At 51.8% G+C, this 18106-nt stretch overlaps 1 protein-coding gene across 1 annotated transcript in view; it reads right to left on the minus strand.

Moving 5' to 3' along the window:
• UBE2QL1 (ubiquitin conjugating enzyme E2 Q family like 1) overlaps positions 1–17806 on the minus strand; it is a 56594-nt gene extending 38788 nt beyond the window's left edge. Inside the window, exon 1 of the mRNA XM_018065751.1 lies at positions 16594–17806. Within this exon, the coding sequence (XP_017921240.1) occupies positions 16594–17385 (792 nt within the window). The 5' untranslated portion in view covers positions 17386–17806. The remainder of the gene's footprint in view (positions 1–16593) is intronic.

The raw sequence follows: 18106 nt of genomic DNA on the forward strand, positions 1-18106 counted from the left end.
AAAGGGAGAGAAGATCCCTCTTGGAAATTATCACAAAGCCCCTAGTCCCCACTTGAGGAGTAACGGTCTGGTTCAATCACATTGCCCTTGGGAGCCCAATAAAACAGGCACTTACTGTACCCTTGGGTCTGCTAGTCTGCCCTGCTCCTCAGGCTGGCCTTCCTCTGATCCTGGATCCCCAGGGAGCCACACAAGTAGAAGTGCTCCGTCGGAAGCAAAGCAGAATGCAAGCGCTGCCCCGAGAGGGGGATCTGGCTCGTCCACTTCTATCAGAGACCCCTGCTGGCCAGCATGCTCACTCCTTCCTCCATGCAGGCCTGTGGCTCTCACCTCTGCCCACTGGCTGCATCCTTCCTACACCTCCTCCCAGAATTGAGCTTAGAGTTCTGGGCTGTCAGTGTTGTTCTGGGTTGGGTGCTGATCAAGACCCAGCTCTGAAGACCCCGGATTTCTCTTGGCCACAGAGATGGTATGAGACCAACTATCTTTCCTTCTTCAAACACCCTGAAAAGGTTAGACAATGGCCGTCATCCTAGCCCCAAAGGCAATCAAGTCAGGGGTTGACCAACAGCTGCTAGGCGTCTCCTCATCCGAATAGGGTGAGCGGCTGTCCTCTGAGACTTCTAAGTGGTACATGGTTGGGGCCAAGCTGCAGATTGAGGGCTATTGATATTTTTTCTTGGGGTACATGCTGAATCGCTTTAGTCATGTCCAACTCCTTGCGACCCTATGGACTGTAGACCACCAGGCTCCTCTATCCATAGGATTCTCCAGGAAAGAATCCTGGAGTGGGTTTCTATTTCCTCCTCCAGGGGATCTCCCCAACCCAGGGACTGAACCCTCATCTCTTACGTCCCCTGCATTGGCAGGCAGGTTCTTTACCACTAATGCCATTTGCAAAGCCTTTCTTAGGGTAGGGCAACTGAAATGATCTCAACCAGAAGGTTCAATGACAACCAAATAATGAGTTTACAGGAGGGGAAAAGAGACATAAATGCCCGTGAAATAAACAATCTGAGAAGAACCGTTTGGTTCTGGGTAGAACCGTTTCTATTTGCTGACTACAGTGCTGAAAACATTACCAACCTACAGAGGTAGTTATGGCAACACCACCCAGGCCCACACATTGATTTAGATGTTGTTACAGACTCTACTTCCACAAAACAGCTCACACTCCTTCTTAGACTGATGCACCCTGCAAGCTGAGAGCCCCTGGGGATGGGAGGGGGCTTCAAGTCTCTGGTGATTTCAGAGGTTGAATTTCAGATTTCAGTATTGCTAACCTTGTGGGAAATCAGTGGGAGTACAACAGAAACAACATACACATCCTGGAGGACCAATGAACCATAGATTACCCTCTCCTTGTGAGAATGCTGGTTCCATTCCTCAGAGTCTTAAGAGCTGGAAGAAACCCCAAAGCCATCTAGTCACTCTTTTGTCAAATGCAGGATGCCTTACCCAGTTTCCAGGCCAATGCTCAGAACCTTAGCTGAGTTAAGCAATAAGAGAAGATGGGTGTTTGCTGTTGATTATCTTCCAATTATTGTAATATACTGTATACAAAGGTAGGTTGAACATTTCAACTACACTTCTCATGAATTTCATTAAAGAAAGACTTTTCCTTGAGTTTGGGATTAGCATACACACCGCTACTACATATAAAACAGATAAAAAACAAGGATCTAACGTATAGCACAGGGAACTACGATCAATATCTTATAATAGCCAATGAGCGACAAGAATGTATATACATGTGTGTGTGTATATATACATATGTATATTTATTCTTATATATACAAATAAATACATATATACAAACATACATGTATATACACTCTAAAAAAAAAAAAAAAAGAAGAAAAGACTTTCCCTAAAGGTTATCAGTCAGGCAAAGAACCACTAAGTGAAACTCTCTTTCAGTTGTACTGAGGCAATCTGTGTTCATTCTGTGTGACCTGTGATAACTGCTGGAAACCACAGCACTTGAAAAGATTTAAAATTTGATTTCTGACTCAGCTTTTCATCTTGAAACAAAATGGAAGCCCAAAAGTTTTCAAGTGGACTTCATATTCTGTAATAAAGCATCTCAACCAAGATGTGATTGAGGGAAGATAAACGTGTGAAATGATTATAGTCTTCAATGTGATTTTCTAACTTAGCAGCCGCAGAAATTAAGGTAATTTAAAGATACTGCTAACAAACAGAGTTCTTGGAGAGCAAGGTTGTAAAGCTGAAAAAGCAGCTCTCAAATCTGTGCTTGGATAACACAATCATGGTTTTTTTAAATCAGAAATCAACTCTTATCAGAAATCAACTAAATAAAATGAGCTGATGATGGAGGGTCAACAGGTGATACAAGAGTCCACCAGGGTAGGTGATAGTTCTGAGAGAGCAAAGAGGGGGCTGCAATGCAGTTTTTGTGAATATTAGAAAATTATGGTCAAATATAAAAAAAAGTTGAACCAACTGAATGTCAATATCACTCTGAAATACTAATACTTATGAAAGGAGATTGCTTCCTACGATGGATATTGAGTGGAAAACCAATTCTGGATCTTTGGTTGTACTTTTCTTATGTATTTATTTCAATAAAATTCTACTTTTATAAGAAGAAGGAGCATCTACTGATCACCTCCTGTGTGCAAGGCACCTGTGGCCATCATTTCCTTTGAGCATCATAATACACCTGTGATGTGGGGTTATTTTCAGGTGAGGCAACTGAGGCTCAGGTGGGAAGTGGGCTTGGGAGGAGGGGTTGGGGTGCAGCCAGCCCCTGCTTGAGGCCCATGGCTTTATCCCAAGTCCACCCAACAAGACCATGACTGAGCTACATGCTGGGTTCCTGAACCTCATCCCCAGAGGTTCTGGCCATGAGCTGCGTGGTAAGATTTAAGTTATTTCCCAAGACAGCTGTCAACACCTAGAGGCATGGGCTCCAGGGGCCACGAATCCTCAAAGGAACATGAACTTAGACGCAAAACCTGTCTTTATTTCCATTAACTCCTAACTGACGCTCAGCACTGCATTTAGCTGTGCTTGGAAGTAACAAAGCAGCGCAGACTTAGCATTGCTCTCGTTTTGTTACCAAGGGAAACTGTAGACATTTAAAACTCAGGCGACAGTTGTAGATAGCTTGAAATGTCGTCAGTTTCTATGTCCAGTTAGGACAGTAAGTAGATTTCTTTTTAATATTTATTTTTATTTATTTATTTGGCTGTGGAATCTAGTTCCCTGACCAGGGATGGAACTTGGGCCCCTGCACTGGGAGCGTGGAGTCTCAGCCACTGGACCCCACTAACTAGCTCTTGATACTAAATGTGTCAATAAAGTCCTGCTTTTTAACTTCATATTTTAGTTCATCATTTAAAAAAGGTAATAGCTATATTTCTAAGTCTGACTGTTTCCCTGTGAATTTTATTTTGAGCATTTGATGCACTGTTCTGAGGAGGGGTCTCCAGATGTCCACAGATGCTAAGGGTGGCCTTGTGGGATCTGAGGTTGTAGGAAGGGGCTCCTAGGGCCTCTGGTTCCTTCTCTGATTTGCAAGAATAACCAAAAGGCATCCATCTCTCTTGGCTATGAAAAGGCGGACGCCAGGATCCTTTAAATAAAATTACTGAAACAAAAATCACTGTAATTCAATCCAGTAGGGTTCAAAGTCACTTTTTATTAGATTAGTTTTAGTTATGAATTAAAATAATTTACTTTACGCTTTATGTAATTTTACCAGTTGATCCTTATAGAGAAACTTTGTCTTTTATGGGCTACGATTACAATATTTCCTAATATGCATTATAAAAGTGATCAAAGGAAAAACAAGCAGTTCTGTGAAGGGAGGGACCACAGGGGCCACTATGGGCAGCTCATCTGTGTTAGTTTCAGGCGTTCACTGGATGAAGGGGTTCCTGAGGACCCTAACCCGCATATTTGCAGGGCTCTGCCTTCCCCAGGCCAAACTGGAGGGGCTCCAACCTCAGGGGAGTGTGTCCCCTCACATGCGATCTACAGAGGAAGCTTCCCTGAGACATAGTCCTCTTGTACAAACTGAGATTAAAGAAATGATTCATTTAGTATTCGGATGACTTTTAAAAGTTACATTGTAAAAGTGCATGTCATCTTGTTACAATTAATTTAAGCTTGTAACAAATTCAGTTTCAAGTTTCCTTCATGTTATTTCCACTGGCAGGGGAGCAGAGTAGGGTAGGTTATGCCTCTGATTGTGGAAGACTGACACAGGTTAATCCTCACTGCAATGAAAATTTATTTTGTACAGTTACATGCAATTCCTAGCTGGTGTCTCTTGGGAAGAAAAACCAGCTCCCATCCTGATAGTCAAAATCACTCTCATTCATATGTATTGGTAAGGCAAAAGCAATTGTTGTGTGTGTGTGCGTGTGCATGTGTGTGTGTGCACAAAATGACCAAATTTGCACAACAAGAATAGCTGCTTTTTATCATAATCACCATATAATAACATTTTGTAATTTCATATTCTGATGTTTGGAAATGTCTGATTTGTACCATCAAAATATGGCAAGTACCCCCTTAACAATATTTTTCTGGGAAATTTCTCCAATTCCCAAGTGAGCTGAATTCACTTTTAAAATGTAATCTGATCCACTAAAAGACAGGATTTCCTTCTCTCATCAAGAAAATAATAATAAAAAATCTTGGGGATATTTGCTAAATATTGTGATGGAGAATTATTATTTTACAGAAACTATTTTTAAAGTAGTAATTTCTTCAACCTGTGTGGCTTCACCAATGTAACCATTACCTTGAGAAAGCATTTCTTTCTTCAGTTATCTTCAGAAGCTTTAAATTGTCTTTCCTTTTTGTGTATAGAAGAAATAAAGCAGCAATAATTCTCTCTCTCCTATAGTCTGAAAGAATTAAAACATTCTTCCATTTAACATAATAGATACAAGCTCCTGATGGTTGAATTTGGGCCAATACAGTTGTTCAAGTTTGTGGATAATTCTGTACCACAAACTATGGAATTTTAGATTAGATTTGATGGCTACATCAAGTCCCACCCCTTGTGTATTAATTCTGAGTTGTAGCAAAACCAAGCATGTTATCCTTACAAAGCTATTCCTGAGGAGCATGGGGACCCATGAGGAAAAACCAAGCTGCACGTGCTACCTGGTCGGGTTGGGGGGGGCTCCACCCACCAGTGGGACAGCCCACGGGAACCAGGTGTCTCTGGCAGACTGCCTGGTGACCTCTCAGCTCTGCCCTTTTACTAGCCGTCTGCCTCAGGCACAGGTTCAACCTCAGCGAGCCTCAGCTTCCTCTTCCCTAAGATGGGACTAACAACAGCACCTACCCCATGGGCTGTTGCAAAGATTTAATCAGATGACCCACTAAAAGCATTTGCACAGCAGCCGGCCCGCAGGAAGCACCTGGCAAATTCACAGTCTTACTGTATTTCAAATAGCTACGAGTGGAAGGGATGGGGTGTGTGCTCAGTTGAGCAAATTGGTAATGGACACATTTGTTTGGCACATATGATATGCTGGGTATCGGGTGAGGGGAACGCGAAACAGAGCTGCAGATAGGTAATGCAGTCTAGCAGGATCAGTGTAGAAATCAACATTTTCCATACCACGCGGAGATATTAGAGAACAGGGCCCTCGCGTTATTGGCAGAGTCATGGAGGAGACTTCTGCGGGAGCTAAGGCCTCTTGGCAAGGTTTTGGAGGATGGAAGGGGCTCAAGTGATGAATGGGGGAGCTTTCTAGATGGGGGTGGGTCTGTGAGCTCAGCAAAAGGGGAGACCTACTGGTGTGCCCTGGGAGGGTGGGGCTGGTGGGAGAGGGACCTCCCAGGGGCCCTGGTGGGAAGAGCCACACCCCGGGTGGGCGCTGATTGGGGGTTTGGATGTATTCTATAATGGTCATGACCAGGGGCGTGAGAATGCCAGGTGAGGGTTTAGAGGAACCAGAGCAAGGCCCGCAGGGAAGATGGAAGGGGATGGAGCAGCTGGACGGGCACCGCAGGAAGCCAAGTGGGGGATGGCACGCCTGCCTGTAGGGAGACAGCAGGGCAGGGCGGGGAGAAGCCAGTCTGGGAGACAGGAAGGAGGAGCTAGACCACCCCCAGACCCGCCAGGAAGGGAGCGGCACCTTCTGGCCACTTCCCCCGGCTCCCAGATCCCAGCCGGCCCTCCTCTCCTAACCAACGCCACCTGGTTGGTCCCAATTCTCTTTCTTCCCCTGATGCTCTCTATCTGGGGTTGTCCAGTCCATCCTAAAGGAAATCAGTCCTGAATATTCACTGGAAGGACTGATGCTGAAGCTGAAACTCCAGTACTTTGGCCACCTGATGCAAACAACTGACTCACTGGAAAAGACCCTGACTGAGAAAGATGGAGGGCAGGAGGAGAAGAGGGCAACAGAGGAGTATGAGATGATCGGATGACATCAAGGACCTGACAGACATGAGTTTGAGCAAGTTCTGGGAGTTGGTGATGGACAGGGAAGCCTGGCGTGCTGCAGTCCATGAGGTCACAAAGAGTCAGACACAACTGAGCAATTGAACTGAATTGAGCAGTGAAACAATACTCAGAAAAGCAGGCTAACCCTCAGTGTTACAGTCAGGTACCTGCAATGAGCGTTCCTGCTGGGATAGTCACGCAGGAGCTTGGAAAACCCTGCTGACCCCTGAACCCTGCCTCTCATAAGTCCCCAGTGCACACGCAGGCCATGGCCAGGGGTCCAGTCTGCACACACCAGTGAACGGGCCTCTTCTAAATACTAAGCAAGCAGTAACTGCAGGGCTGCTGGGCGTATCACAGACACATGTGAGCGGGTTTCGCATCATCCCTACTAGATAATCATCTCTTTGCTGACAGAGGCCCATGTAGTCAAAGCTACAGTTTCTCCAGTAGCCATGCACAGACATGAGAGTAGGACCTTACAAAAGGCTCAGCAATGAAGAAGTGACGCTTTTATACTGTGGTGCTGGAGAAGACTCTTGAGAGTTTCTTGGACAGCAAAGAGATCAAACCAGTCCATCCTAAAGGAAATCGACCCTGAATATCGATTGGAAGGACTGATGCTGAAGCTGAAGCTCCAATACTTTGGCCACCTGATGTAATGAGCCGACGCACTGGAAAAGACCCTGATGCTGGGAAAGATTGAGGGCAGGTGAAGAAGAGGGTGGCAGAGGATGAGATGGTTGGACAGCACCTCTTTCTCAATGGACATGAGTTTGAGCAAACTCTGGGAGATAGTAAAGGAGGGGAAGCCTGGCATGCTGCAGTCCACATGGTTGCAGAGTCGGACATGATGGAGTAACTGAATAGCAATCACTGGATAGTTCTTGGTGACCGGCACTTTCCACAAGTTTTATTCACTGTGTGCCCAGTGTGTGCCTGGCACAGAGCGGGCACTCAATGCCTGCAGTGCATGAACCAGCTAGTTATCCACAGTTCTGGGTGGTCCTGCACCTGACCCTTGGAGCTGTGTCTGATCCGAGGTGAGGACGTTTCTGACACTCACGCTCCCTTTTTGCAGGGTTTCCACTCCTTAGTCCAGGGAAGCAGGCCTGGGTTGTGTGATGGTCTCCTCTACACAAGCAGGGCTTCCAGAGGGCTGGGCAGGGTGGACACAGGACAGTGAGTTCAAACAAGGTGGGGGGGGGGCAGGTAAGAGTTCATTACACCCACCACCGCCTGAAGCTCTGGCTGCTGGTGGGAGGAGGGACCACAGATGGTGGATGTGGAATAAATGAGCAGTTCTGGTCCAGCCCTGGTCATCCATTACAATCAAGTAGGAGATTTTCCAGCAGGACTCTACTAGGGCCTGATCTTATCCATGAGAAATCTGAATCTTCGATGATGGGGGCCTGGCATTGGAATAATGTGGGCTTCCCAGGTGGCACAGTGGTAAAGAATCTGCCTGCCAATGCAGGAGGTACAGGTTTGATCCCTGGGTTGGGAAGATCCCCTGGAGGAGCAAATGGAAACCCACTCCAATATTCTTGCCTGGAGAATCCCATGGATGGAGGAGCCTGGTGGGCTACATTCCATGGGGTCACAAAGAGTCAGACACAACTCAGCGACTGGGCACACACGTGGGCACTGGAATAATCTAAAGGCTTCCCAGAGCATCTAATGAACGTGGGGCCGACCACCTCCAGCAGAGAGGACAGGAGTTACCCCTCCCCATCCCATCCCATCTCCCCACTCCCTTCCCAGAGCATCTCATGAACCCAGGGCTGACCACCTCCAGCAGAGAGGACAGGAGTTACCCCTCCCCATCCCATCCCATCTCCCCACTCCCTTCCCAGAGCATCTCATGAACCCAGGGCTGACCACCTCCAGCAGAGAGGACAGGAGTCACCCTCCCCATCCCATCCCATCTCCCCACTCCCTTCCCAGAGCATCTAATGAATGTGGGGCCGACCACCTCCAGCAGAGAGGACAGGAGTCACCCTCCCCATCCCATCCCATCTCCCCACTCCCTTCCCAGAGCATCTAATGAACGTGGGGCCGACCACCTCCAGCAGAGAGGACAGGAGTCACCCTCCCCATCCCATCCCATCTCCCCACTCCCTTCCCAGAGCATCTAATGAACCCAGGGCTGACCACCTCCAGCAGAGAGGACAGGAGTCACCCTCCCCATCCCATCCCATCTCCCCACTCCCTTCCCAGAGCATCTCATGAACCCAGGGCTGACCACCTCCAGCAGAGAGGACAGGAGTTACCCCTCCCCATCCCATCCCATCTCCCCACTCCCTTCCCAGAGCATCTAATGAACCCAGGGCTGACCACCTCCAGCAGAGAGGACAGAAGTCACCCTCCCCATCCCATCCCATCTCCCCACTCCCTTCCCAGAGCATCTCATGAACCCAGGGCCGACCACCTCCAGCAGAGAGGACAGGAGTCACCCTCCCCATCCCATCCCATCTCCCCACTCCCTTCCCAGAGCATCTCATGAACTTGGGGCCAACCACCTCCAGCAGAGAGGACAGGAGTCACCCTCCCCATCCCATCCCATCTCCCCACTCCCTTCCCAGAGCATCTCATGAACCCAGGGCTGACCACCTCCAGCAGAGAGGACAGGAGTCACCCTCCCCATCCCATCCCATCTCCCCACTCCCTTCCCAGAGCATCTCATGAACTTGGGGCCAACCACCTCCAGCAGAGAGGACAGGAGTCACCCTCCCCATCCCATCCCATCTCCCCACTCCCTTCCCAGAGCATCTAATGAACCCAGGGCTGACCACCTCCAGCAGAGAGGACAGGAGTCACCCTCCCCATCCCATCCCATCTCCCCACTCCCTTCCCAGAGCATCTCATGAACTTGGGGCCAACCACCTCCAGCAGAGAGGACAGGAGTCACCCTCCCCATCCCATCCCATCTCCCCACTCCCTTGCATGCGTGGGTGTGCGAAGTCACTTCAGTTGCGTTCGACTCTTTGCAACTCCACAGACTGTAGCCTGCAAGGCTCCTCCGTCCATGGGATTCTCCAGGCAAGAGCACTGGAGTGGGCTGCCATGCCGCCCTCCAGGGGATCTTCCCCACCCAGGGATCGAACCTGTGTCTCCCTCAGCTCCTGCACTGGCAGCCAGATTCTTCACCACTGAACCACTAGTGAAGCCCTTCCCACCACCTTATCAACCCGGTAAGAATCTAGGACTCAAGGGATTTGAAATGTGGCTCAGAGAACCCACTCTTAGTGGCTGTTTCTTTTTTTTAAATTTTATCTTTTAAATGGACATGAAAGTCATTTGTCTGGCCCCTTTACTGCCCCTAGAGTGGTACCACTGAGGCTGCTTTCCTTCTAAACCTGCACTCACACATGACTGTTCGTGGGGATGAGAAAGGGCAGGACTCTGGGTTAAAACAAACTTCAGCTTCTTAGTTGTGTTGGCATGTCCCACTGAAAAGCAAAGAAAAGCCCCTAAACTCTCCTGACCCTGAGAAAGGAAAGCAAACCTTTTACATTGTTTCCTATAAATCAGACAAGTAAACAGAAAGGTGTTTACCCCCTCTTTCTATATGTGCTGATCCTAAAAAGGCAACAACTCAGGGTAAAGTGAGTCACTTCTGCTATGAACTGCACCGTCAGCCCCGGGCTGAGCAGCCTCGCTGCGGAGCGGGCGTGTGGGAGCTCGCCAAGTTGGCGTGGGACTATTTTAGGATGCAGAGGCCTGTCCATGTCCTCCCGCCCGCCCTACTTGATAGTGGAACAAGCTATTTTTTCCTCCGAACCATCGAGCACACGGAGACCTCAAGCCGCAGAGTCATCCGGCACGGGTGATGACCTCTGCCACCTACACGTGGGCACAGGGCACAGTGACACAGTGACTCATAAGACCCAAAACACTCGAATCTGCTCTCCTGGGTGAGTCACGTGGCATGACCCACGCCCCGGCTGTCACTGTTTACACGCCCGCTTCTCCGAGCTTCCCTTTAAAGGGGCCACGGTCTCTGTTCCAAGCTGACCCCGCTGAGTGCGGTCCTGTGTGCACACAGGTGGGCGTCATTTGTGTTACTCTGGAAACCAGCAACAGCCTCGAGAGAAAAGAGCCTGAACTGGTTAATTCCTGTTTGGGCTTGTCATGGGGCTTCGCAGTGATCCCACCGAAACTCATCGGATGGAGTCCTACCCTCAAGCACCTCAGAAGGTAACTAATGGTGTGTGGAGGGTCTTTGCAGAGGTGATCATGTCACACTGAGGTCATTAGTGTGGGCCCTGATCTGATAACACATAGGCTTCCCTCATAGCTCAGTTGGTAAAGAATCTGCCTGCAATGCAGGAGGCCCCGGTTCAATTCCTGGGTCAGGAAGATCCCCTGAAGAAGGGATAGGCTACCCACTCCAGTATTCTTGGGCTTTCCTTGTGGCTCAGCTGCTAAAGAATCCGCCTGCAATGCGAGAGACTTGGGTTCGGTCCCTGGGTTGGGAAGATCCCCTGGAGAAGGGAAAGGCTACCCACTGCAATATTTTGGCCTGGAGAATTCCATGGGCTGTATAGTCCATGGGGTGGCAAAGAGTTGGATGCGACTGGGCGACTTTCACTGACCCAGTAAGAGCAGTGTCCTTAAAAGAAGGGGAGGTGAGGACACAGAGCCAGAAGGAAGGCCACGCGGGGACACGGAGCAGACGGCCGTCTACGAGCCGGGCAGGAGGCCTGAGAACATCCTCCTCCCCTCAGAAGCAGCCAAGCCTGCTGCCACCTTGGTCTCAGACTTCTGGCCTCCAGAAGGCGAGAAGTAAACGCCTGTTGTTTGAGCGCCCCAGAATGAGGTACTTTGGGTCAGAGCCTTAGCAAACCCACACAGTGCTTTCAGAATGTTGTGTGAACTACAATAGCTCAGATGCCAGTACACTTTAGGAACCCACAGGGCTGTTCTTTGCTGCTTTTTGAGATTGTGTTTGCTTGCTTCTAGTCGCCGAGTTGTGTTTGACTCATCTGTGACCCCCTGGACTGTGGCCCGCCAGGCTCCTCTGTCCATAGGATTTCCCAGGCACGAATACTGGAGTGGGCTGCCATGCCCTCCTCCAGGGGATCTTTCCCACCCAGAGACTAAACCCGAGACTCCTGCACTGGCAGACGGGCTCTTTCCCACTGAGCCACCTGGGGAGATATGGAGATTGTGCAGTAACAGGTAGAGAGCCACTTCCAGGCCTAGTACTTTGGAAGAAATCCTGAAGATGGGCTGCGTGTGTGTCGCCAGACTCAGGAACACCCATGATGCAGAACCCTTGAAGCGCTAAAGCTGACCTCCGAGATGCACTTTATCACCAAACAAAGCTGATCAGCAGAGCCTGCTCCTTCTTCTTCATATGTTCACAAGCCTGGACACCTGCCACTTTGCTGCGTTCCAAAATTCCAGAAACGATTGCTGTCAGGAAACTCAACTGCCCCAGAATCGCTTACCTATTTCTAGTTCAAATACTGAGAACTGAAGGTGTTTCAGTCTGACTGTTCTCATTCTTCTGCTGATGGCTGACTGTGTCCCTGTCCTCTGTGGACACAAATGATGACCACATAGGTCACCTCCAACCACCAGCTGGAGATAATCAGGGTCCTAGCTGGCCTGGGTGTGACTCTGCCATCATGGACAACCATCACCAACATGGGCTGGTGCTCAGAGCCTCACAGTCATTGCTGGTATTAGTACACAGAGCTGCATTTACTTCCCCTGACCACGTGGAGCTGAGGTTCCCTCACCTGTACAGCGACCGCTGGAACAGCAGGACCAGGTAGGCTGATTGCCCTAATGCTCAGCTGCCCAGAGCTTGGCACAGAGCAAACAGTACATGCTAGCGGCCACTGCTGTTAATGCATCAACCTCCTGCTGGGTTGAGTCCTGTGGTTGGCACCAAGGGGGCAGAGGAGGAGTAAGAAACCCTCTTTCAAGCACCATCTGGTTCCCCTGCCCAGGGTGATGTCTCACTAATTAAAAAGGAGACACTCAGGAGGCACACTGATGTGAAAATAGAACCCGACTTAATGCACCCTCAAGCCACTATGACTCTAATACTGCTGAAGCTGAAGCTCCAATCCTTTGGCCACTTGATGTGAAGAGCCAACTCGCTTGAAAAGACCCTGATGCTGGGGAAGATTGAGGGCAGGAGGAGAAAGGGGTGACAGAGGATGAGACGGCTGGATGGCATCACTGACTCAGAGGACATGAGTTTTAGTAAGCTCTGGGAGATCGTGAAGGACAGGGAAGTCTGCTGTGCTGCATTCCATGGGGTCACAAAGAGTCGGACACAACTGAGCAACTGAACAACAACAAGTCACTCTGGGGAGCTTCTGCTCAGACAAGTGCAAGTAGAGGGCCTCTGTAGAATCATCAGTTATTCCGGGAGTGAGACCCGGTACACACAGGGCATGGCCTACGCAGGACCCTCCGAGGCATGGAGATTTCTCTTAATTTCACAAATGAGTTAGCTAAAATGTCTCTTTGTAGTCAGAAGAGGATTTGGTAATAAACAGGCAAGGTATGTATGTCACCATCTCTACACAGAATATATACAGAAGAAATATTTGGTAAGTTAATTTAAAACAGAGATGCTGATAGCATGGGGCCCCCAACAGTCAGGTGACGTGAAATGACTCATGAAATGACCGACCTGTCACATCTCATGATAAACCCAAACATTTAATGCTCGACACAAAATGGTGAAGCAGATCTCTTCTTTATATGACCCGTTGATTAAGAAGACCAATCTCTTCTCAGTATGACCCTTAAAAGTATTTTGTCTTCCTTGGTGGCTCAGACAGTAAAGCGTCTGCCTACAATGCAGGAGACCCAGGTTCGATCCCTGGGTCAGGAAGATCCCTTGGAGAAGGAAATGGAAACCCACTCCAGAATTCTTGTTTGGAAAATCCCATGGACAGAGGAGCCTGGTAGGCTACAGTCCATGGAGCCGCCAATAGTTGGACACAACTGAGCAACTTCATCATGCTGTGCTATAAGAATTTCATGTGTGTCTAAAGGCAGAGAAACAAAATTGACTTTAGGGTATCCCCAATTCAGAAATTTAAGCTTAGTAGTTGCGAAAGAGGAAACAGAGCCTTTTCTAACTTTGTCGAGTAAGAAAAACGAATCCTAAAAAAGAAAGTGCCAACAGAGAGGGGAAGGTAAGTGGCATGGAGCCGTTCTGCCTTTTAAAGTAATTATTGGTTTGGTAGCATTCTTGGTTGTCTTTGAAAGCCTCATCAGGTATTTTGATTGCTTTCCCAAAGCCTATTACCTTTAACTATGGAAATAATTTGGTAACCAAGGTACGTGCGATGAACAACCTGTAGGTAGGAAATTCACAAAAACAGGAAAAGCGCCTAACACACAGAGCCCCCAAACACTACCGGGATCCTGCCCCGCACAGAAGCCTGAGGCACTGCTGAGCGACCATTCCTCCGGTCCTTACACTGAATTTTGAGTGGTTTGTGTGTATCCTACACGACTCTTTTGGATGCTGAAGTCAGCAGGAAAAGTGCAAAGGTACTGAATTGGTATTTTTAGAAATTTGTATTGGTATTTTAGAAAGAGGAGAGAGTCCTCCTCTTCCTTTCAGATATTTCACACACTAGACTTTAGAACAGGTTAAGTATAACATAATATGCTAGGTGGGGGAGGTGCTGAGTTCAACTAAGATTTTGAAACTAATAAAAATGTTGATAATTACTTGCAACAGTGAGGTCTCTAGCTTGCCGACTGTATGAAGATTCTCAATTTGGAGTACAGAGGAAAGAAATATATACCCAAGGACTTGCCCAATTTAACAGAAGTGCCCAGGCACCAACAGAAGGATCACTCACAGCACTGATGTGAACGCGGCAGATATTTATTAACAACTTACTAAGACAGATCTCTTCTTAGGGAAAACAGTCCTTACTTGTCATTTGAAATCTTTATTTTCCTGCATCTTTCAAAATGCAGGCTGAGGTCCACGCGACCTCTGGGGTCGCTTCCAAACCTAAATGCTATGATTCTATGATTAGAAGGCAGAGTGAGATTCCTCCACCCCATGTCCCCAAAGTCATCACCGTGAAGGATAAAAGATGGTAAGAGAGTGTTCTAGAGAGTTCTGATTAGCAGAGCTTTCTGATACCAACAACAGATGCATTTCTGTGAAAAAGTCTTCCCCATCATTTGTACGAATCCTGATAATATAAACGGGACCCCCTCTGACCCTCGTGGCTTGTATTTCGTCGCAGGCTCCCATCACATCAGAGCCAGCGCTAAACCACAAGCTTCAGGGTGAATTTCTGATGTTAAAGCATTAAACCTCGCCTTTCTAAAGCTGCCACATTCATGCTGTTTCGAACTGAAGAAACAAGCGGAAGCTAAACCCCAGGAAAGCTGGACTAGCAGCATAGTTACTTGGTGAAAACAGACCTTCGTCAAGAATTAAGTGCCAAGGCGATTGCCGTGGAATCCCAGGGGCTCCGCCTCTGGTGAAGTGGGCAGAACAAGCATTATCTGATTAGTGTGAGAGATCCTGAAGAGGCAGGTGACAGGGGACTGATGGCTTCTAAGATGCTGGCTGTAGAATGATCACATCGAGGTCATTCGGGGCCTCCTAAACAGAACAGTCGGGGAAGGCAGTGGCACCCCACTCCAGTACTCTTGCCTGGAAAGTCCCATGGACGGAGGGACCTGGTGGGCTGCAGTCCACGGGGTCACTAGGAGTCAGACACGACTGAGCGACTTCACTTTCACTTTTCACTTTCATGCATTGGAGAAGGAAATGGCAACCCACTCCAGTGTTCTTGCCTGGAGAATCCCAGGGACGGGGGAGCCGGTGGGCTGCTGTCTACGGGGTCACACAGAGTCGGACACGACTGAAGCAACTTAGCAAACAGAACAGTGATTCTCCATAAACCTAAAACACACCCACATAAAACTATGCTTTTTTTTTTTTTTTAGTAACGCTCAATAGAGATTTAGGAAAACATCAACCAACCTGAACATGATCAAGAGCATATAGCTTGGGAAGAGAAAAACCATCACACCTCTGCCTGCAGCTACTGCTGCTTCTAAGTCCCTTCAGTCATGTCCGACTCTGTGCGACCCGTAGCCGGCAGCCCACCATCCAGGCTCCCCGGTCCCTGGGATTAGGGGAAGGGATTTCAGAAGGCTCACTCATTCTCCGCTCTCAGGTTCTCTGGGGGTTCTTTGCAGTAAAGCTGCCATCTGGGGCAGTAGGAGAGAAGGCTCAGACATCAAGCTTGCCCCTGATTTCAGTAGTCAAAAATCTTTAACCCTGATGATGGATTTAAGCCCTGGGGGCATGAGGAAACTGAAGGAAGTTCACAGCTCTGAGAGAGGGAGCCAGCTAGATCTCCCAGGAGCCAATGGTCCTGGTGAGAGGCAGGTCCCAGGCGTTTCCTGGGGGAGTCTGGCCTTGTCAGTTACAGAACGGCTCATACCACACCTCCGCCTCTCCAGTGAAATTTGTCAAGAGCAGAATTTTCACCTTGCACGGTGAGGACGAAGCAGGGCCAGCGAGCAGATTCGGCGGCAGGCAGCTGGCCCTCTGCAGAGACGACCCCCCGCCCCGCCCGAACTCGCAAGGCATCCCTGAGCTATTGGGGGGTGGGGAAAACCTCTGTGTGTGTGGCAGGCGAGGGGGCGATGAACCGGGCTGGACGCTTAGATGCTGAGACCGTATAAAGTTTCTCCTTCGGGGAGATTACGGCTACAGGAGATGGGGAGACCACGGAGAAGGAGGCCTGGGCGGGGGCGGGCTGGGCCGGGAGGGGAGGAGAGAGGGGGACTCGGGGGCAGAGAGGGAGGCAGGAGGCGGAGACGGTGGAGGGGCAAGGGGGAAAGAGGCAGGGTCGGATGCAGGCAGCGGGTTTGAGGCGAGGACCGGAGGTGGACGGGCAGAGCCGGAGGGACGATCGGCGAGAAGGACAGAGGAGGAGACAGGAGGGTGTGCGGGAGGGGAAGCCCGAATTCTGGAGAGGCGGAGACCCGGAGCGACGGGATGGGAAAGCGGGCAAGGGAGAAAACGCTCAGGCAAGTCGAGCGGAGGCGCCCGGGGGACGGCTCCCCGTTGGAGGCAGGTTTCGAGGGCGCCCCGCGCGCCCCCCGAGCCGCCCGCCCGCCCGCCCGCTTACCTGGCCCTTGACCAGGCTGGCGGCGAACTGGCGCATGACGGCCTCCACCGTGTAGGCGCTGGACCAGCCGCGCGGCGTGAGCAGCTCCATGCAGATGGCGCCGCCGTCCAGCACGTAGCCGTTCTCCAGGCGCGGGCTGAGCACCCGCATGAAGGGCGGAGAGAAGGGGAAGTTGTCGGGGAAGGTGAGGTTGAGCAGGATGAACTCGGTGTTGGTCTCCTTCATGTCCTGCCACAGCACCGAGTCCTTGTCCACCTGGTGCAGCTTCACGTTCCAGTCGAACAGGCTCTCGTCCACCAGCTCCACGGAGATGAAGCGGTCGCTGAGGCGCGCGATGTCCCGCAGCTCCTTCATGAGGCGCCGGCTGCGCACCTGCGCGCAGTGCTGCTGGCGCGCCGCGGGCACCAGGCTGCCGCCCGCCGCCGCCGCCGCCGCCGCCGCCGGGCCCGGCCCCGCCCTGGCGCCCGGCGCCCGCTCCCGGGGGCCCCCGGCGCCCGGCGCCCCCGCCGCGCCCGCCGGTGGCGGCGGCGCCTTGTCGCGCGGGGCCAGCTCCGCCGCGCGCTTGCCTTTGCCCTTGCCGGGCCCGGGGCTGGCGTCGCCCGCGCCCCCGGCCGGGTGCGGCTGCTGCGGGGGCTTGTGGCCGCCGCTCTTGGCGCCGCCCTTGCCGCGCAGCGCCGCGCTCTGCGGGCCGCCGCCGCCGCCGCCGGCGCGGTGGTTGTGGTGGTGCTTGGGGTCCTCGGTGTCCCGGTTGTGCAGGCGGATGAGCCCGATTTTGCGGAGCAGCGTGGCCATCTTAGGCTCGGCGCGGGCGGGGGGCTCCCCTCGGCTCCTGCGCCCGGAGCCCGAGGGGCGCGCGGGGCGGCGACCAGCGACCACTCAGCGGGGCGCGGCGCGGGCCACCCCCGGCGCCGGCGGCCGTGGCGCAGGCGAGCGGGCAGCACGCGCTCTCGCCGGCCGCTGGGTCGCCGCTGTCATATGATGGGGCCGGCTCGGGTTCGGGCTCGGGCTCCGGCCGCCGGGGAAGCGGAGGCGTGGAGGGCGCGCGGCGCGGTGGTCCGTCCCCCCCGGCCGGTCCCCGGAGCCCGGCGTCCGCGGTCCTTTGTGCGCGGCCGCAGCCGGGGCTGGCTTCGAGTCCGAGCGCCGCGCCGGGGCGCGCAGAGCCGGCCTCCGCGCCCCGGAGGCAGCGAAAGGGGCCGTGGGCTCGGGCCGTGCGCGCCCGCCGGGCCGTGCCGTGCCGCGCGGGCCGCTACCGCGGGGCCCCGGCCGCTGCCGCTCGCGTCTCCGCCGCCGCCGCCGCTGCCGCTGCGGCTGCTGACATTGCAGAGGCGGCTGCTCCGTCTGAGCCGCGCGCGGCGCGGAGGGGGCGGTCCTGCCGGCCCGGGCGGGGGGGCGCGGGGCGGGGCCGTGGGCCTGCCTGCGCCGAGCCTCTCCGCTCCCCCCAGCCGCCCGCCCGGCTCCGGCGGCTACAAGCGCACGGCCGCTGGGGGGAGACAACGGCGCGCGCCGGCCACAC

Source organism: Capra hircus, chromosome 20 (assembly GCF_001704415.2).
Source record: "Capra hircus breed San Clemente chromosome 20, ASM170441v1, whole genome shotgun sequence".
In the NCBI taxonomy this organism is placed as follows: Eukaryota; Metazoa; Chordata; class Mammalia; order Artiodactyla; family Bovidae; genus Capra; species Capra hircus.